Genomic DNA, 23,186 nt, shown 5'->3' with positions numbered 1-23,186 from the left:
GCAAATTTTTAATATATTATTCGTTAATTTAAATTAATGAAATAAAATATCAAATAATTTTAAATTTTTTAAAAATTTACAAATTTAACTTATATATTAAAAATTTTAAATTTAACAATTGAATCATTGAGATTTAATGTATATATATATTATGTCCACGGTTGAAATAAAAAACCTACTACATTTTGTGCTGATTCTACTTATGGTAGTGCGTCTTAATTTCCATTAATACACCTTGTAAGTCTCGAACATTTATGACAATTATCGATTACATCTTGTGGCTATCACATAATCGCAAAGATAACAGTGAATATCCGAGAAACCTTAAAGTTACCGAGGTTCATGGGTTGGTGGTGCATCGATATGTCCGGTACAACAAATAAGATAATTGTAATTTTCTTTTAAAATAGTATTTCAATTTAAAACTTTCTTTAACTTAAATTGAGGCCTCATTTTTATTTTTGAATTTATTTATATTAAAAAATTCATATAATATAATATGGGAAAGTTTCCGATTTAGCGGTGGTGGTTTGTGCATGTGCATGTGCATGTGCATGTAGATGAAAGTATAAAAGCAAGATGGGCTCTGTGTATGTTTGGTGACGGTGAAGGGCAATTACTTCGTCAGAGCCCAAGGCTTCCTGTAAGCATGCACCTCACGTGACAAACTGACAATTGTTTCCTGTGGCCTGTGGGTCTTCGATCCCTTCTGCTGGAGGAGTCACAATGATTCTTTCATTAACTGAATAAATATTAATCGAACTAAGTGGATATCACTCAGAAATTAAAACAAACAAACAAACCAGCCAACAATACAACAAATGAACAATAGTAACGAATGATTGCTTTCCAAATTAAATACAAAAAAGGTATAGAAGGAGAAATTATTTAAACTTAGAATGTGTGCATGTTACTCTTCTTCGGAAACGCTTCCTTTCTCGTAGAGATTAAAAACAAAAACATAACTAATGTCTTTAGGGTTAGGTAGTGCTCTGCATCTTCATTTAATACATATATAGTCATTATGCAACTGTTGTCTTCTTGTATACAGTAACTTTACTCACATGTATGCTTTCTTTTATAGATATTTGTTGTACTTTATGTTAATATTTTTCCTTTTGTGCAAGATCAATACCTCAAAAATTAATTTGATTCTCTTCTTTTGTTTTGATACTTCTTTACTTGAGAGATTCCAATATAGTTTGTACTAAGTATTGGGGAGTGTTGTGTATTTATAAGTTGTATCTTGTTGTGAAACTGGGTGTTAGATTCTGCAATTATTTTGATACATAGTAGAGTGAGGGATAAAAACAAACTAAAGATTGGCTTCAAGTTTGAATTGATGTATAATCCTGTGCATGACAGCCTTGTATCACTCAGTAACAATTAATAAAATTAGCAGGATCGATCATATATCTGGTTTGACAACTCACTACTCTCTGGAAAGTCACTCTCACATGTTTATATATATTAATATATGAAGTTTAATATATACTACTATATGATTAATATATTAACATGCGTTGCAGCGAGGTGAATATTCTCTGTCACTCACTGCTAAAGCTTGATGATTCCAATCCCAACGTACGGTTACAACCTCATCTTCTTCACTCCAAACATCTTTAGCTTCTGTTTAGTTGGCAAGAGGTAAATGAGAATTGAGAAACAAGGAGAATGATTCAGATTTTAAATTGAAAGAAAAATAGGAGAAATCAAAAAACATAATTTTTTTTAATTTTTGCTTTAACTAATATATTTTTATTTCTACATCAGTAAATAGTGTTTTCTCTGCATATATTACCATGGTTATTTATTTCTCTTCTCCTTTTGTATCTCTCGTTGCATCCTCAATACAAAGTGGAATTGACCAGGAGTTTTTACAATTAATAGAGATGCTGTGAAATGGATTTATTGATTTTTTGTATACTGATTTAAAATGTGGATATATAGAAACGTTTATTTATATTTAAATCGAATTCGATTAAGACTAATAATATACGCGCGAAAGAAGATTATATTAATTTAATCTTTTGACGCAATATATTATTCATAAGAATTTAATTAATTTAGTTAAAATGCCTGATATATTTTTTTTTATTATTTTTCAACAATAAATTGTCATATGTCTGGTAAAATTATTACTTTTTATGAAAACTTTTTAGAAATTATATGCATCATAATTTCTAATTAGTAATTAATATAATTATATATGTTAATAGTATATTGAAATTAATATCGTAATATATATATATATATATATATATATATATATATATATATATTAATGTTATGTATATATATTTAAATTAAATATTTAAATATATTTTTAGTATGGTAAAATGAACAATTTTTTCATTTTAGTGCTCGTAAATTTTTTTTTATTTTTCATTCTTCTAAAATTTAGAATAAATGTTTTTAATTTTCATTTATTATCTAATTATTATTAATTACTTGTTTATTCATTAAAAAAATTAAATGATCATCTTAAAGATGATCAAGAATTGTTAATATTACCAACAATCATTAATGATAACATATTAATATGTCAACATTTTTCTAAAATAAATGTTATTTATATATTTTAAAATTATCATTACGGACAAAAATAATAATTTTAAATTTATAGAATAAAAATTAATTTTTTTTATAGAGATCAAAATAAAAAATTATTCATTTTATATAAATTAAAATCATATTTAAGTTTAAATTATATATCAAAAAATATAACACTAAGCTTAATATATATTTTATAAATATATCTTAAAATAAAAAATATTATTGTTATGCAAAATATTGTTTATTAAATTAAAAATAAAACATATATCTTGTAATAATACAAAACATTGATTCGGATAGAGATAATTTAACATTTAAACATAACACAAAACTCATTTTAAAACATACCTGTGTATCTTTTAAAAAGTCATCCTTATAATTATTTGGTAGTTAATAAGTAGCAAGAAATTGAATGAAGAGAGTGAAAATAGATATAATAAGAAAAATATGGGAGTTTTTTTTTTTTTTTTTTTTAAGTGAAATAGAGGAGAGTGAAAATAGATATAATAAGAAAAATGGGTTTTTTTTTATAAAAAAAATTGAAATAGAGAAGAGTGAAAATAGATATAATGAGAAAATTGGGTTTTTTTTAGCAAGTAAAGTAGAGAAGAGAGAATTAATTTAAAAATTGGTGAGGCACACCATAATCAATGGCAATTTTGTTTCTGTCAATGTTTTCAATAATTACGCAAAAGTTGAGTAGTTTATTTGATTAAAAAATACAAATAAATACTTCTTGGGTGAACATTTTTAGAGCAACAATTTAATACATTATACAAAAGTCATAATTGATTAATGACACTTTTGCTCCCCACAAGTTTCATTAAATCGATTATAAATACATTATAATTAATTAAATACATCTCGTAATTGATCAATTATCTGCATTTTTTAATAGTGGTATCTGTAATACACATTTGTATAAAGACAAAATAGTATTTTAATTTATAATCTAATTTTTCTCTCTTTTTATTTAAATTAAAAACTCTATAATATTATTTTTTAATTTTCAATATTTCTTTCAAATTAACCTCATAATTCAAAATTTCACATATTTTATAGTTATCAATTGTTTTCTTCTTATTTCTATCTACTTTTTCCCTCTTCATCAAAATATTGAAACGAGAATCATTATGACAAGTAATTGCTTAAGCGCAAGTGACATTTTTCTCTACTTATACAGGGCACCATGCATAAAAATCAGAAATTATAAAGTTAAAACTTCAAAGTGCTGAGCCTACATGCCTCTGATAGACCTATCATAACAGAAGAGTTGCATGGAGACGAATTACTGATTACTGCTTGACGTAATAATTTGTGTTTTTTTATAATTAAATGCGACGAATTAACGGAATACAGTAGCAAATACAGTATTCTTGCACTAACAAACTACTAATTCACTACATGTCATGACATGCAAAGTAAAAACGTTAATTACAAATAACGATACTAATTTTATTTCGTTTTTATGCTGTGTTTTTTCCTTGTAAATGCGGATATAAAAAATGAAAAGATGGTGATGCAGCAAAAGGCATTTGGAATTAATCCATTCCTCCAAGAAAGAAGAAGATGGCGTAACGACATGACATGATCCTCTATATGGTCAAAAAAGCAATCACCACATGCAGATGAGATGCAGGCGCATGCTTCTTCGAAGAGATCAGTGAAGTTCAAAACTGCAGATAGAAAATAGGATAAACGATGCAGATGCTGCAGTTTCTGGAGAGCATGTTTAATCAGTCTATATCATAACACTTCACTTCACTTTTTAGCCCTATCACCTTCACATGTCAATCAATTTGATTTTAACAAAACACACAAAGTAAATGATATGTATATAAAAAGTAAAAACCATGATGCCAATTTGATGAAATCCCTAGTACAAGCGAATAAAGTTTTCAAGTACCTTAACACAGTACACTTGAATACTACATACCTAAGCTTCAATGCACGTGTTCTGGATATACCATTTGATTATAAATTCTTTCATCATCATTGAGCTTGAGCTAGCTTACACCCCACAATCGATATACATATTAAGAATTTGTTGATTTAATTTTTTAAATCATTTTTATCAGCATCGGTCGACTATTTTAATTAACAAAATAAATTCGAATTCATTTTACTAATGAACAGTTTAATTAACAGGATTGTTTGGGACAATTATTTAGCTTATTTCATAATATTAAGCAGTTTTCAGTTAAAATACTTTTTAAATCTTTTTGAAAAGAAATCTGTATCTGATGTATATGGTAATCCAACCAAAGTTTTTGTATAATAAAGCACACGCACGGAATTTTTCATATACATCATTCGGGTCTGTAAATTAGTTTGTTTTACCTTTCACAGAAGCTTACTTTAATCTTTTACCAGAAGAAGGTAATTTGAAATTTTTGAAACAAATTTTAATTTTAATTGTTATGATTTATATATCTAAAGAATCCTCTTTGCTGGGACTGAAGATATTAAAGCAGAAGAAATCCGAATAAAAGATGGCGGGGTTGATTGATGGGGAAACTTATTGGTTTTCTGATAAAAATATTCATCGATCGACTACGATTTGTTTATCGGTGCAATTGTGGCGTATCTGAAAATGAAAATTAAAAACATGACTCAAGTGTTGATTTGATTCTAAAGAAATGTCACATCTTACTCGCCGCTTCTTTGAATTTACGTTAGTTAATTAATTTCCTAAGCAATTAATAATTAGTTGAAGACTTTGAAGTAAATAATGTGGTTGGCAGACACGTCTCACTTTAAAATTTTAGATGTAGAATTCAGCATTTGTTTATGTCGACTTTTGCTGAAGAGACATATAAATTCGAACTCAAGTCATACGCAGAAGGTTAATTTGGTAAGTTAACTTTTGACAATCTTGTGAATTGCAGCTGTCTTTCAATTAGTTAATTAAAAGGTAATTATCTACATATTTTTGTACAAATAAATTTTTTAAGTTCGCCTCGAAATCTTCTAAAATCGTATAGATTCGTTTTATTTGAATTAGTAGTTTAATGATTTTCAACTTAAGAGTATGAAAAAAGATAAAATCACAATTTAAATGTGATCAACATTTTAAGAAATGCAAAAAATAAAATTAAAGAATTTGAGTTTCAAGTATAAAAGTAGGAAGAGAGAAATTTTGTGAAAATGTAAAATAATAAAAATTTGAAGATGAAATTAAGATTAATAAATGAAAACATTAAGTTTTAAGAAAAATACATAAAAAGAAAGAGATCGCAAAGAAATGAAAATTACTAGAACCAAAATGATATGTTGAGAATATTATAAGAACTTATTGATCTATAAATGTCACTAGAATTAAGATATGAAAGGTATTTATAAGTTACAAGTTGCAATCTTTATTAGATGATCTAAACTAATATTCATAAAGTATAAATTTAATTATCCATAAATATCAATAATTATCCTCTCAATCTTCACTATTAATAACTTTTGTCTTCATCTTTATTGTTGGTGACTTCTATGATCTCAAATTTTCAAACTTTCAAATTCCTATCGTAGTATTATCATAATAAGATTGACTAAAAAAATAATATTTTAGTGCTTAATTGAAATAACATACTAAAATATTATTTTTTTAGTACTTGATAAAAATGTTTTTAAAAGACCATTTTTCATATTATCTACGTAAAGATTATTAAAAGGCTTTGTTTCATGTAGAAGAACACTTTGCATCCGGTAATTAAAAATCATACATTGGTGAAAATTCTATGTGTACTAGTAATATGATTAAAGTGTACATAAATGATAATTAACCAAATTTCACACGATAAGTTTAACTTAAATCCATAATTTCTATTCTTAAAATAATATTAAAGTTTGTGCTAATAATTATTATTAGTCATATATATTGTTTCACTCATTAACATACCGTTATGAAATTCTATACAATTTACGAGCAGTGTCGATCGGCTTATAAACCAATTTGGTAAAACTGAATTAGGCTATAACCTAAGTTCTTTTAGGACACATGCATGAATGTTTGGTCTTGCATATATGTATTTACATGCATTCCCACTTATAGAAACACAAAGCGCCACTAAAAGCTGCATTAATTTGTAGCTTGGAACTGTGTTTGGGGTCATGAATATTAAATATGTCATGGGTTTAGTCTGTAGAAAAAAGTGACATGTTATTTGAAGGCGTAAACTCCGGGAATGGTGGAAGAGATGATTGTGAAGGAGGTTTTGAATTTTCTTATTCATAGGTGCAGTTGGTTCCATGGTGTGATGGTGAACAGCGTCAACATTGGAGCAGAAGTCAAAATCTCAAGTTATTGAAACTGAAAACAACAGCTCCTACCATTGAGCTTTCTCACTATCCGACAACACCCATGTCCCCTACCAAAAAGGGTGTCAACTCAAACATTATACAACAAAAAACACACCACAAACGTACCACAACAAAATCCACCACCTACCTATAGTTCCTTGTCACACGCGTAAACTCGAGAAATATTTCATCCACACTTCACATTCAACATCGTGTTCTGTGTGAACAAACATTTTTTTATTGCGTCCTTGTTAGCGTACCATTATATCACCATAGTGTTATGGACAAGTGAAAATAATGTATATAAATGGTCCTAATTTATATGATTAAATTATATTTCAGAATTTAATTATGAGATGATATCACTCATTAATTGTTGTTGGATTCATATAATCATCCGTTATCTTATTCCATATATATCAATCAAGTTTTTTGGTTACTGGTATTTGATTCTTGTTTGTTTCCCTTCTTTTACCTTTTTTTTTCACTCCTTTTATGCTTTGTTGTTTTTTAATAAGAAACATGAGGGTAAAAAACATATTAGTTCATGTGCGATTATTTTTATGTATTAGTATAAGTATTAATTATTGAAAATAATACATAATCTCTATTAAAGATTATAAGTATATGTAACGATATAAAGTAAATATTTATTTTTAATATAATTTATTTTATATTTAAAATTTAAATTTAGATTCTGAATAATTTAAAAGATAAAAACTAGTATTGGTTGAGATATGAGTTATTTCCTAGAGATTCAATAAATGCGATCTATCTCATTATTTGGATTTTATGGACTAAATTGTGATAATTGAATGGTTTAGAGTAAAAAGAATCCCACTCAAAATTAGTGATATAAATAGAAAAGTAGAGAGAAAGTTTTTAATATTTTGGTCTGTTGCTTTCATTTGGAAGGAAGCTTCGGGTGATGGATAGTCATCAAAGTAGCAACCATATGGTCATATAATTGACCTACATGCACATATTAATTGACCCACTGTTACACTCGTGTTTTGCACGTAATTGCAACTTCGAGTTACGGACTAAATGCCAAAAAAAAATAAAAATTAATGACCAGGAAAAAAATTAAGAAAAGTAAAAAAAAAATGTTTTTCTCATTTTCTCATGACATTAACCAAAAATAACATAAATAATGTAAGGCCTCGAAGTGTTGTACGTATCACATTCCGTCAAAATTTAGGTACATCAAATTGTTGCATCTATCATATATGTTGGGAATTTGTTTTCTGCGATTGCTGAGATGCTATAGGATTTGGGGCAACAGGACCGTGTTAAAACAATTCGAGGCCCAAGATAAAATTTATATATAAAAAAGCTTAAGAATATAAAGTTAGTTATTAATTTTTTTAATGAATTTTTTAACTTTGAGTTATAAGATTATTCATCATTTTTTACCTTTTAAAATTATATTTATTTTTTATTTGACATTTATATTATTATAATTTTATAATGTGTAATAAAATATATTTTTAGTTCCTATAAAATGAATGAATTTTGATTTTGATTCTTAATTTTTTTTTTCCATTCTTCTAAAAGTTGTAAACATTTTTTTATCCTTGTAAAATATTTTTAGGCTTTGAAAGTGAGTAAATTTGTTTTGATTTGGTTAATGTAAATTTTTTTTTTTATAATTTTTATCACTATAAAGTCTAAAATTATTATTTTTTATCCTAACAATGATTTTAAGGTCTACAAGTGACATTTATTTTAAGAACCTGTGAAATATTTTAGATGTGTTACACAATAGTATATATCACCAACTAGTATAAGTAGCATCAGAGATAATCATTTAACCATTTAATGAATAAACAAATAATTAAAAAATGATTACATAATAATGAATATTAAAAATAATATTTTAAATTTTAGAGAGATGAAAAAATATATAAAAACTAAAAACATATTTAAGTCAAAAATAGTATAAAAAGTATTAATAAAAGAATATGAATTAATTGTATTAAAAAAGATATAAAAATGTTAAAATGACAAAAACCTAAAAATATATAGAATTATACATGAAATTTTTTTATCATAACAAGTTTAAATTAGTTATTCACTTTAACAATTGCTTCAAATTTTTAAATAAATATAAAAATGACGAAGAAGAGAAAGAGAAAAAAAAAAGATAGTTAAAAAAAAATTGAGGTCAATTATTTGTAAAGTGTATATAGAAAATCAAATTAATAACACCTTTTTTTTCTTGACATCTACTAAATTACATAATATTTCAAAAATTAACATTATTCTAAATTTATATCAATAAAAGGTTTAACATTTCCAAACTTTAATGTTTTCTAATATCTTAATTAATATGATTTTTAAGGACAAACTTAACCAATTACATAATTAAAGTTTGGAAAAGAAGATATTTCTCTATTAAAATTATTAAACCATAAATATATAATAAAAAATTTATACAAATCATAAACATATGTAATTTATTATAGAATCTAAGACAAGTGTCTATATAGCCTTACATGTTACACGGGACAACTTGACACCCAATTATCCATGCATACGAAATAGAATAATGATGACTTTGAGAATTGGTTCTGTTAAACTCAATTAAATAAAAAAAAATCATATTCATAAGTTATTTTTCTTTTTTTTTCATTAAAATACATATTTTTCTATTGAAGGTGGTTAGATATTGATATTCAAATATACACTAAATATTAAGAGTAAACTTTATCCTAAGACTTATACTCAAGGTTTATGGTTAAACTTAAGTTAATATTAATATTCATCTAAGAGGAACAGCTTCTCTCGGGAAAAGAATATCTTACCCTCTGTTCTACTTGTATAATCAACATTTCATATTAATTGGGAAAAGAAAATAAAAGTCAGATGATAAGAAAATTGTATGTTCAAATATATTATGGAGTAAATTGCAGTACTAATCAAATGTTAAAAGTAAAAACACCCCAAAAAAAAAGAATTAAGAATAAAATACAAATAGGAATGTTGAAGGAATTTTTAATTTTTTTTCATTTGATAGGAATTTTCGGGTGGCTGATACCCATCAATTACATAACCAATTTATAGTTGTTATTCTCATGTCACAAACGAAAAACAACATCAATGTAAATCCATAAAACAACATCAATGTGAGTCCATAAAACCCTAAACCACATTCTTATGAGAAATTATATTTGTACAATGTTCTTATAGATAACAAAGAAAGAAAGAAATACGAAGAAGATAAGTAGTTAATCTGATGGAAAAATAAAAACACTAATGTTATAGAAGGTGTTATACAATTACGTATTCTATATTTATTCGGAATTAATACTGGGGCCAGCCTCATATCTACTCACTCATGCACCTGAAATAGATCAACAAGAGGCCCATGTTTACGAATTGCCATCAGTAGTGTGATAAATATCAGTAAGGCTTCCAGAACTTATTACATTTCAACTTCTTAACCGTACTATCTGTATATATAAAATTTGTCGTAGTTTTACATCTTAAAAATAACTGAACATATGAACAACTATTAAAAGGTGAATATTTGTAAGTTGTAACATATTATTGATTCTGATTTAATTATCATAGGAAAGTTGTAACTTATTCAGTTGTAGTAAAATCTGAATCTTATTAGGATTTTATTTAGGCTTGGTTACCTCACCGTTGAACGGTTGAAGTATAAATACCTTTTTGGTAACTTTATAATACATGTTTTTTTTTTTTATATTAATCAATTATATTTGTCTCTCTTTATATATTCACCGTCACTATTTATTATTACATTACAGTAGTTAGATAGTAATTTTTGTTTAGAATAATGATATTGATCTGAGGAACAAGTTCATCTTCAAAAGAAAAGAATAGCATATCCTGTGTTTCATTTATGTTTATAAGTTAAAGACAATAATAAACATTTCATATGAAGTGGGAAAAGAAAAGAAAAGAAAGGTAATACGTCATAGCAGGACGACAGAAAGGCGTAAATTGGTACCTCTCCATGTTGGGCTTTTTAGCGACATTGTCTTCCAGCCCAACCGTACTCGCATATTTAGATCCCGCAAAATCCATCCGAAAAGGAAATGAGAAAACCAAACTATCAAGGAATTGTTATGAATCTTTCTGAAAGATGATATTAATACTAACATTTATAATTAAGATATTGAATTCAGTTTTTTTTCACATTATTGAGAGATTCTTTTTTAATAATTGAGGAACTGAATCAATTATTTTTTTAAAAAAATAAATGATGTCTTTTTTCCTTCAAATTAAGAACTGAATTAATGTTAAAATACTTGGAGAGCTAAGATGATGACATTATATCCTTTCGAAGATTGAAATAGCCAAATAGGGGTTCACCCAAAAAGAAATGTAAGGAAAATATTAGTTAACATCAAAACTTAAAGTAAATAGTTGTTTTGCTTTTGAAGATTTTATCATATGAGCTTTTTTAAAGCTCTCTTTTTTGGTTTGAATCATATACGATTTTGTAGGCAGTGGGATTTTGTCTTGTCAGCGTAAATTGACTGGGACATAAACTCTGACAACTACATAGACCATCAGCATTATAAATTTGTAATGAACAATTTCAGCATAGGTCACAATCTAACTTATCAGATTAAAAACTGTCCAACAAAAGCTGTCCATAAAATTTGTCTAAGTTGAAGATGTCACCAGACAATAGGTCCCATCTGTAAAGTGTATCACTATTTTCTTTCATCTTCATATCATATCCCTTCATAAAATTAGGTTTCCTGCATTATTGCTTGTTATTCAGATGCAGTTATTCACTTCTACCAAAATAAAAAAGACAGCAGCTGCTCACCATTTAAGAATTTAGGACTCATTTATTTTAAAATTTGACAGGACTGACTCTGATAAAAAATATTTTTTAAATCGTTAAACAAATAAAATGTTTCTAAAATAATTTTAATGACATATTTTATTTTGAATCGTGTTCACAAAAGCGAGAAGTGATCATGTTTAACAAACCGGCACTAAATCTCGCAAATGACATCCATGGAACAACATTAATTATTATTAATTCCCCAGGCATCATCTTACCTGAGAAGTACCAGCAGCCAGGTGATGGCTTAAGCGTCGTACATATTCTTTTTGAGATAAAACATCATACAACTTCTGAAGATGAATCGGACGCCCAAAGTTTAGAAAGTTTTACAGAAATGATGATGTTTCTGATGGCAAATGTGGGCATGAAAATTAGAGTTATTGTTGCTTTGGAACATCAAGGACGGAATCCAGCAAAGGAGATAAGCCGTAAGAAGTCATTTTCTGTTCTTCAGTCATGTCATTGAAACATTTAATCTATTACTTAAGGTTATGTAAGTCATTGAAACATTTTACTGCTTGTCGAAGAAGTTCCATTTAACGATTAGGTCATTTACACATTGTTTGGTTCAGGTCAAAAAGGGGAAATATAAAAAAGGAAGAAAAAGATTGAAAGATGCTTCTTTCCCTTTCCCTTGTTTGCTAAATGGACTCGGGGAATTTGCTTTTGCTTGGTAAGTGCTATCATATACTGATTAGTTAATGCATTCCTGTGGGAATGATAACAACAGCAAAGATTACGTAAGTTACAAGTAAAAAGGATTCTGCGAATAGAGTTGGAATGGAAAGAAAAAGAATTACATTATTACTCGCTCGTATTTTCATATGATTGGGTTACATGAATTTCATGGGTGTACCATAACAACGAACTCGCAGTCATTAGAAACACCCATCAGTAAAAAATCGGGAGGAAAAAAATTTAGTAGAACTAAAATGTAATTTGAGCTTGGTCAGAAATATGATCGGAAGGAATTTGGCCAAAGATGTCGGGGCAGGAATCCCAGTTTCCTCGTTGTCTGGCCTCCCAATACCCTCCTATATAGCGGTATGTCCCGCTCGCTTTATCCTTAGCAAACCACCGTGGTTTCCACCCACTTTCTTGCATCTTCCGAGCCTGAATCACATTCATTCAAATATTAGATCAATCACAACCGCCGACTACTAAAACTTAGGACATAAATAAGGATGAGTATATCATATCAAATCATGTAGCATATCAGTTACTCCCATTTCCTGCTAACAAAAGCACCTTCTCGTTTAATATGTGCTCGACGGTAACAACTACAATGAACCATCAATTTCATAACAACACATGCAACAAAAATGATAGTGTCTCTTTAATATCTGATAATTCCCCATGAAGAGTCCTTTCCTAAACTAGAAAAAGAAAAGAAAAACTAATGACTGGAATCAAAAATAAAATCTCTCTGCATTCAATTCGAAAATAGAGACTATTCAGCTGAACACAATCTACTCTAACCCTTCCATAGCCAAAGGCTGTTATGAAGCACCAAAGAACCTACACAGATTTATATAAGTGCCAAACTGCAAGTGAAAACCATAAAACAAAAACATTACGTTACATAAAATGTAATAGGCACCTGGCGCTGTCGCTGCTCTAGCCGTAACTTTTCTGAATTTGCCATGTCATACTCCCCATTTTCCAAATACCTTTGGTCTGGTCTTAACCTTGAATCTGTAGGTGGCAACTTCTCCTATATAAAATCACAAATTAAATTGACAATCAATGTCTAACAGAATGCCGAAAACACAACAAACACACACACATAACAATGTGCACAGTAAGATGATGAGACTATTTTGTTCCTTCTATCGGATATATTTCATCTTTGTAGAGAAAAAGTTAGTGTCCCCTAGTTATTGCAAGAACCAAGTGAACTCCAGTTAAAGCGTACACAAGCAAGCACAACTTGCAGTGAATAATACAGTATTTTTCCTGGACTATTTTTCTTAAAATAAGTATATGTAGAGTGGCAACACAAAGGTTAATAAAACAGACCTTCAATCCAGGGGTCAGTTCGTTTAATGTAATGGCAAAGCGTGTGAAGTTATATCTAGTGGGAAACTTGGGAGCCTTGCTTCGCTTCCAGAGTAAATGGGCATCTGACAAAGATTCATGACCTTTCCCTTTCCCAGTGTAGTCTCCGTTAACATAATGCATGCTCTCATCCCATTTTCCAAACAAAGTTGATACAGTTTTTCCGTTCCTATCTTGAATGATACCATGAACCTAGAAAAGCAGGCAAACCAATATAAGAGACAACCCTCTGCAACAAAATGTCATAAATCAAATAACATCGTAAGATAGTAAATGAAAAGTCCATTTACTAGCAAAGGCCCCACTATCTTCCTTTAAAGAGAAATCTGAGCATGGGTACAAAGTGTATGTATCTTGAGTTTATCAAGCAAGACAACTAAGTCTTATATAAACCAAAGAGTAAGGACAGTTTAATACCAGAGTTAATGGATATATTAAATGTGAAAAAATAGAATCCTCAAGCACAAGCACCTGGTGAGGATTTCGATCAATTATAGATTGTTCCTTGAACTTCAGTTTACACGAGTACTCTTGGTTTCCCTGTATACGCATTGTACCATAGTGATCACAGTATAGCTTTCCCAATATGAGATTGTATATTGATGTAGTAACCTGAAAGAACAAGTCCGTTTAGAAAATAGAACTAAAGCAGATATATCATATAGCAGACTAGCAGTTGAGGCAGATAATACATACCTTGCTCCACTGGAAAACCTCCCCATCATCAAATTCCAAAGTCAAAGTACCAACAGGGTCAAGCTGAATTGATCTCCCCCAAAATTTGCTCTTTAGGTTGCTATCTCCCCAAAATTTCCAACCTGTGCCCTCACAGTGACATGCGACAATCATAGGGTGATGACTGACCTGAGGGGAAGCAGAAATATTAATAATTTCTAATTTCTAATAGGCGACATAAATTAAAAAAGTCAAATTGCATCCCTTTTGTTGAGACCAAAACCCAAATTGTATTGTGTTAATAGGTTTCTAGATAATTAATGCATTCACACTACACCTCTTGTTCATAAAATAAATGACATCTTTCTAAAATTAAGGTCCTCTATATTAGGAAAAATTGTTTCTTTCAATCAAAAGCAAGTGGTTGTGAGGAATTCAGCTGTGTCGTGGTTAGTACATGCAATTTTCAATCAAATAAATCATTCAAATAACTCAGATTAAGACCTCAAAAAAATGTCCACACAGTGGTAAACTTTTGACAGAAACCGATTGTCTGGCCCCTTTCATAAATATGTAAATTGGGGTGCAATCAGAAAGAAATGTCAACGGAAGAATAGAAATTATCATGGTTTGATTCCATCTTTGAGTCGAAAATAGTTAATATATTAATCACTTCACTATGCAAGGTTAGATTGTACCTTCTCTGAGAAAAAACGAAGGCCTTTATCTGGGTAGTGAGCTTCGTATGTTTCCCCAAGTAATGGATTAAATGGTTTGCAAACTCTTCCTTCAGTGGAAGCATAGCCAGATACAGCAAAAGCCGCAACGTAGAGAATCCTCATGAGGCTGTTACCCTGCATGGCATCTCCAATTAGTTAATAATGGGAAGAATGCACCCCATACTGCATTGAAATAGTTAACGGCAAGGAAATCAAATTCAACATGGCACTGACAATTTCCTCATATCAAATGAAACAGTTCAATTAAAGCATAATATGGTAGAGAAATGGAGACCTGTCAGCCAAATCCACACTTACCCTTCTTCCCCATTCATATGCTTGGTCCAGCAGATATGAATACTCCATTTCTTCAAAACATTTTTGCAGGGAGGAAAGAGGTTCATTAAAATAAACAGGAAGGCAAACTTTTGTTAGATCCTTCCCTATATTATCCTTAATCATTGACCAAAGACTGACACCCTTCTCTTTTTCTACAGGGTCTGGCAATTTCTTACGCCGCTTAACATGAGGGTAATTGGTTCCAACATGTCTAATTGTCGGATCTACGTCATCCTCTGATTCAAATGCATAGAACCCTTCATCATCTGAAGAGAAGGATGATACTCGATAATCTGACCCATTACTTTTAAAAGAACTGGATGATAGAATATCACGTGTATCAAAAAAGGCGTTGTCATCATCATCTGTTTCTTCCTCTGCAGCATCATTTCTCTCATTGTCATCTTCAGATTCACTAGCAGTTCCTTCTGAATTAGAAATAGAAAAACAAAAATAGAAGTATAAAAGGCACAGTTAGATTATAACAATTGGTTAGCAGGAATGAGTAATATGCACTACAATTTGTTATATTATAAACTATTTGAATATAACTTTAGAGAGTTCAGAAAAAAAGCAATGGAAACGAAGGGGGGCATCATTGTATAGAGATAGTCGAACCTAAATAATTCAAGTTTCAAGAAAATGCATCACCAAAACAATGATACATGATACATTTACATAAAACTTGCAGCTAATGCAGAAATATTTCAAGTCTTACCACTAAATTTTTCTTGCGCTGATCTTGAGGAAGCCTCTTCATCATTCCACTGTCTTTGGCTCTCGTCAACTACTGTATTCTCCAGATCAACCTTTTCTGTCTACAATAATACAACATAGATAAAAGTTTGTTAATACACATGAAGATACAAAAGATTTATCCTTGATCAATATGTTAAAGAAGCAAGAGAAAGCATCATTAAAATAAATTAAAATGAACAATAAACTGTCCATGTACAAATCGCAAATGAAACCATTTTGCTAAACAACATGAAAACAATGAATAATTAAATCGTTTAAATTAATGACCGCAATCCCTTATAATAAAGTATTTAATAAACTTGATTAGAAAATGTGTTAATAAAAATATTCATCCTATGAAGAACCTACCCAGCCCTTCACCCAAGGAGCAACAGCAACATAATTCCAGCTTCCAGGTTTGCACGTTTTGTCTTCCTGGGTAAAAGAAACTATGTTTTTCATTCACAAAGGCCACGTAGGACACAAACGAGGGGGGAAAATAAACCTTAATCTATTCACTAGTCAGTTCAGAACATACAACATTTGGAATAGCATTTAGCATTAGTTGATTGCCTACCCCACTTTTAGCAGGCAGAAAACTTTTAGAGCGAGATAAATGAACGCGAGAGACATATATATGTCTGATGACGGTAACTCACTTCAGCTCGTACAAATTTATTCAAGGAGCATTCACTTGAGCAAATATGTAACAAGTTTAAGGTATAACTTGCGCCAGGATTACGGTACTAACACGGTAAACCAAAGTCACAAAGAACAAAGAGAGAAAAAAGGAGTTTCTAAACTTTCATACAACTATGCATAACTCCATACTTCTTCACAGATTTAATATTTAAATATTTTGGAGAAAATATGATGCCATACTATACCACCTGAACCGTCCAAATGAGTAAGTATAGATTCCCATTCTGAAGTGATTGCGTGCGAACACGAAATATTGTACCATACAACAGCACATCGGATAGAATACAAGTTACAATTGCACTAGCAGTGAAAGAAGAAGAGGCGGTTCGATTTGGCACGAGGTTTTGACTAGACGTACCTCTAATTGGCGCAAGGAGTCAATGAGGATGGAGTGCTTCTGCTTAAGCAGCACAAGCTGGTTTTGCAGCGCCGCAAACTCACTCCTCATGATTTGCTCACTGTCCTGAATGGCAGCCTCGCTCACTCCCTCTTCCAAAAGCCGAAGTCTCAGTTTCTCCGTCGAAACGATCACATTGTCCACCGGAGCCATCAACTCGCTGTTCGACATCCGCGGGAACATGTCCTTCACCGCCTGCAACGCCTCCACCCACGCCACACGATCCTCACGTGTCTCCGCCCTCAGGTGGAGCCTCTTCGTTCCGGTGAAAACCGAAAACCGCTTGTCGTCCGATTTGCTCTCGCGAATCGACGAAACCTACACGCGAAAAACAAACAAATCACGCCAAAACGCCTAATGATCGAAATTATGTTACGAAGAGTAGAGCTAGGTCACTAGGTCGTGCCTTGAGATGGATTTCCCCAAACGGCTTGCGTCGGTGCTGGCAGGGATATGAATTGCGGTTGCGAGTGATCCTGCGCATGGATTCTTCGCCGATAACCATGGAGCCTTTCTCGGTTTCGGGATTCACGACGATCTTATCAGGTCCGTGAATCTTGTAGTAGGAGAGAACGCCGTCTTGGAGCACGAACCATCGAGGTCGCCATCCTTTGCCGTAATTCACCCACTTGTGGAGTATTCCGGAGATTCCGTTACCGACGAGGTCGTTGATCTTCACGTCCACCGGCTGCTCCCGCTGACTCCCGCTCAGGCTGTTCTTGTGGCTGTGCCGCGGAACCGAATCGGATCTCGCGACGGCGGCGGCGGAGGCGGCAGGGAGAGGCGGCATGGCGAAGTCCGTGAAGGAGGGTTTGACTGGCGAGGCCTGGTCGGAAATGGCGGACACGCAGCAGAAAGGATGCATGTGGAAGAATACCTATATCACTGCGCGGTTGAAGCGTTGACGCTGACGTGGCGGCGGCGGCGGTGGTGGATGACGGCGGCGGTTAGGTGAAGCTTCATGCTAAGGGCGATCACTGCGGGAACGAGAACGAGGGTGGAATCGGCGTGAGATAAAAAAACGGTTATGTCCGGATTAGAAGTAAAAAAATAAAAAATAAAATAATAATAATAATAATAATAATAATAATAAATGAATAAAACAAATATGTCAAGTGTGAAAGGAAGGGGCAAGGTGTAAGTTAGGATTAGAATATTGGAATTGGAATATTACATAAATGAATGAGTAATGAATATTGTTATATGGGGAAGTTAAGGAAGGAGTAATGAATGTTGGGTTTTCCGGTGAGAAGGAAAGTGAAGTGTCGACGCAAATGAAAGTAGAAAAAGCGGTGGAGTTGGAATTGGATGCGTTTGGCTTCTCCAAAGTTTTTAAATATGAAGATTGAGGAGGTTAGTTGAGAGTTGTGATCTGCGATCGTGATTGACTCTTGTCACGCACCTTTTCTCGGGGTAATGATTGTCTGCACCGAGGACACAGGGGATAAGATGCCGCCGGCTCCATCAACGCGTGACACGTGGGGCGCTGCCAGAGAGACATGTGGAAGCTGCTGAGTGGGATAATGTGTTGGAGCATGGGTTCCACGTTTTGGAGGGAATTAAATTAAATTCAGATTTAGATATAACAGGAAATTGAAGGAACAGGGAGAGAGGGGGTGAGATACTACTGCTGCCCCTAACCGACCCAACTCACCTCACTCTTCATTTGTACTATACACTATACACTATACACAAAAACAAATAAGATATTTTATCTTTTATTTTCTTTTGCCTTTTCAATATTTAAACAAATAAGCAAAAAAATCTTTATTTTATCTACACCCATTTGTTTAAGTTTTGCATGAAACAAAAATCGAAATGACAAATTGACAATGACAAGATCTATTTATTTGTTTGACCAGTTGATAATTGTGTTGTAAAAGCAGAAATTAATATAGGATGAGGGATATAGGGGAAGCATAGGGATAGGGGTAGGGGTATGAGTATGAGCAGCAAGATCATAAACCGTACTGTATCGCACATAGACATACTTAGCCATTGAGAAAGTACCGCGCCGTGAACAACGTCTTGTCAATGTCTACGAGGTCAATGTTCACACCAAAATGCATTTTTTATAACTTTAATGGTTTTAAGCCTCCACTTATTATTTTTTTTTTCATGAAATATTTATTGTCGATAATACGTTGAAGACATCTCAAAAAGTAGGATAGTTGGTTTCAAAATTTAACGTGACTATATACACAAGACAGGATTCGGATCCCTGATCTTGTTTAAGCATGAATCAATCCCTACTACTGAATTACACGCTTGACACTTGGATTTAAATCTACACGGTTAGTGACATATATATTATGCTAGATTTTTTATTTTTCACTTGAGGCCATTGTGCTATAGTTGAATAGGATACTAGTGAGCCACGAATATTTTTCTTTAAACATTTACACATGCATGTATGGCACTCGAACTCAAAAAATTCATCAAACTAAAATAATTTAATATTAATTTATTTAAATATTTGTCAATATCTATATCATAATAATAATAATAATACATTAGACTTATTTAAAAGAAGTAATTAAGATTTGAGTTCTCATAATAATGCGTTAGACTTATTCAGAAGACATAAGCAATTAAGATTTGAATTTTCATAGGAAGACCGGTTATATTTAGTATTTGATTATATGATTGTCATTGAAGAAATATAATTGTAGAAAACTCTAAAAAAAACAGAGAAACAGAACCATGTAAAGGGTTTTTTAATAAGTAAAATATGTTTTTACCCATTTAAATTTTTGAATATTTGGCTTTACTTCTTCAAAAAAAAAATATTTAATTTGAAAATGCATCAAAGTGGTTATAAATATGATATATATTTAAACTATTTTAAGGACTAAAAGTGATATATTTGTAAATTAGTAAGACTAGAATAAAATTTTAAAAAATTGAGAGACTAAAGCTTAATTTCAAAATTTTTAGAAGAAACAAAAACACATTTTACCCTTTGATCTACACTAAAAAAATGCATATAAAAATATTTAAATATGTTTTTAATCCTTTAAATTTAAAATTTTATATAAATTTATTTTTAGTTACTCAAAATTAAAACTGATATTTTTAGTCCTATGATTTAAAAAAAAATCTTATTTTAATCTTTATACTCGAATTTTATTAAAGAAATTCTCAAATATTGTTGCAAAAAATCTATCTAATAGTATCTCTAAAAATATCATATTAAACTTAGTTGATATTATATAATTGTCTTAATTTATTAAAATCAAATATGTCACTCATAACTTTAAAGACTAAAATAAGGATTTTAAAAATTATAGAAATTAAAAAAAAAATTAAATTTAAGGAATTAAAAATAAGCTTATCCTAAATTTAAGGGACTATATATATACTTAAATTTATAAAAATTACATTATTATTTAATTGCAAATTTATATATATATATATATATAAGGTTATAGATAAATAAATAAAAAATCGTTTCATTCCATTATATGATGTGTAGCCATTTAGCAACAATTTAGGCGACAGATATATATTGCAAGGAAACTGGTAGTTGGACTTTTATAATTTATTTATTAACTGCATAGTGAAATTAAACTAAAAATAATCTTGAATTAATTTATTAGAATTTTGCTGAATAATTTGTGGTGTGGGTTCAATTACTTTGTCGGGAGATATTTAAAATAATAAAGCTGGGCTAATGAATTAATTTTGTAGTCATATCTATTTGATGGACTTCAAATGACTGCCAAATTTCTTTTCGTAGGAGCAAGCTTTAATGATGGACCATTATTTTATGTAATCAATTATTTAATGTATTTTACAAATGCGTATGTGATAAAATTTGACTTATGTCTTATTAACATTTTTACATGATCCCCCACCTCATGGTTGTCTCCTTCCACCTCTCATCTCTCTCCCACTCCGTGAACCTTTCTCCTCCGCAAACCATGACCACCATCGTGTAGATTTGCAAGCCCTTTTATGAGAGTGACCTCTACCTTACTCTTAAAAAAAAAAAACAACAACAACAACACAATCATATTCAAATAAATGAAAGAACGAGAAAACAAACTTTTAATCGATTGTGTTTATTAACTTAACCTTCAATTAATCAAATCTCTTTATATTTATTAACTTAATCTTCAATTAATTGAGATTAAACAATCAAATCTTTTATATTGTTATTAGAATATGACTCAATCGATGATCAACTATTTGTCAATAATAAATATGAGACAAATAATTAAGATTTATGAAATTATATACGATAATAAATATAATGACATAATTTATGAGATAAAAGTCATAATAATATGATTTATAAAATTATTAATAGTAAAAATAACATTCGGTAATTTATGAAATTGTATTGAAAAAAATGAGTAATTTCAATATAAATAGAGTCTCCAGTTCAAAAGAAAAATAGGTCATACTTTTAAATATTCTAATTTTAGTCAAACAATTAAGTTATTTCTAGCACATTTTTTTAGATAATTTTTTTTAATTTGAAATAATGTAAAATAAGATTTTCACATTTTTTTTTAATTGTCACATTACTTATTTTAAAAATAATATAAATAATTGTTTCAAATTAATAAAAAATAATAATCACGCTACTTTCTACATAATTAAGTTGTGTAACAATCAACGCAAAATGGATGTTATAATTTTTTTTCTACTGGTGATTGTAAATTTATCTTTTTTTAATAGATATATGCTTCACTCATTTTAATTATATAGTTTGATTTTGAAAAATTATAACAATTAAATTAATTATAAAATTGTAATATTGTTATTAGTACCAAATTAAATACATACAAATCGTTTTGCAACACCACATACCAATAGAAAAAGTTATATCCCAACAATTTAAGTTGATAGGAAATGATAACTTATGATTGTGACTTTTTGTTATAACGAAAAATTAAGATACATGGCTTAAAAAGGTAGTTTATCAAAGATACTTCGATTGCTACTGCGGTGTGTTAGGTATGGCAACAATAAGGGTCACTAGTACAAGGTTTTTTTTGTTAGTTACGACAAATGATGATTGTCGATGCAAAAACATCATTAAATAAATTGTAATCGTTGTTGTGGAATCGTTAACTATGACAACAACAACCGGTATTGTCATAACATATGAAATTTTAGTAACCTTAATATTATAATTTTTTTAATAATATATATTATTTTAGAAGAAAAATATCTATTTTGTGTGTTAAATTTTTTAACAAAAATTAATTATTACTTTTTATAATAAATATTTCGTATCAATGTGATTTTTATTAAAAAAAGTTAACAAAAGTTATTGTGATGGCATACATATTTTTGATTGAAATATATGACTTTTCTAATAACTTGAGTTTTTCAAAGACAAATATGGCTGCAAATCTCTCACTATAGTATATTGTTGAAAAGTGAGGTTGAGACTTGTGCCGAGTTTGGTTACGCAGAAATTGGTAGTGATTGATTGACAAATTAAAGCTAACGATAGGATGAGGAACAGGTAGGTGCAGTGGTGCAGTGGTGCACTGGTTCATTGTAAGGTAGCAATGGCTGATTCAAAATTAAATGCTTGTTTGTTAGTCAGTTTTTTTCTTATTTTTAAGTAAAAGCCTATTTTGATATTAGTTTTAGTTTAGTATAACAACCTTTTCATGAAATATCGTCAAAATTATATATATATATATATACTTTCTTATGTTAAAAATAGATCTATGATTTTCTCTGAAAAATATTGTAATTATTTATCTTAAGAAATGTCAATTGTAATAAACTTTCTTTAAGGGTCGCTTGTGACAATTTATGGAATTAATCAATGGCACACCAGTACGAATATCCTTTATTAAAGATTCCAAAATTCTACTTTTATTTCTTATTATTGAGAAGAAAAAAAATC

At 30.0% G+C, this 23,186-nt stretch overlaps 1 protein-coding gene across 3 annotated transcripts; it reads right to left on the bottom strand.

Annotated features, from left to right (window-relative positions):
• Window positions 1-12,464: 12,464 nt before the first annotated feature.
• On the bottom strand, window positions 12,465-18,641 carry LOC109807974 (oxysterol-binding protein-related protein 1C). Of its 3 annotated transcripts, XM_083077074.1 has the most exons (12): window positions 18,486-18,641; window positions 17,718-18,288; window positions 17,273-17,629; window positions 16,582-16,647; window positions 16,193-16,292; window positions 15,454-15,902; window positions 15,115-15,270; window positions 14,438-14,605; window positions 14,213-14,353; window positions 13,703-13,933; window positions 13,284-13,397; window positions 12,465-12,796 (listed from the first exon to the last, which is right to left on the bottom strand). In XM_083077074.1, the coding sequence occupies exons 2-12, from the start codon at window positions 18,174-18,176 to the stop codon at window positions 12,611-12,613; spliced, it is 2,427 nt and encodes an 808-aa protein (XP_082933200.1). In that variant the 5' UTR covers window positions 18,177-18,288; window positions 18,486-18,641; the 3' UTR covers window positions 12,465-12,610. The 3 variants fall into 3 exon arrangements, with proteins under 3 accessions (XP_082933200.1, XP_020226326.1, XP_082933201.1); XM_020370737.3 differs by lacking the exon at window positions 16,582-16,647; XM_083077075.1 differs by having other exon boundaries at window positions 17,718-18,624.
• Between the last annotated feature and the right edge of the window lie 4,545 nt (window positions 18,642-23,186).

Source organism: Cajanus cajan, chromosome 6, assembly GCF_000230855.2.
Source record: "Cajanus cajan strain Asha chromosome 6, NIPB_CcT2T_4, whole genome shotgun sequence".
NCBI lineage: Eukaryota > Viridiplantae > Streptophyta > Magnoliopsida > Fabales > Fabaceae > Cajanus > Cajanus cajan.
Note: the sequence above shows the minus strand (reverse complement) of the source record. Positions and strands in the feature narration are given on the sequence as shown.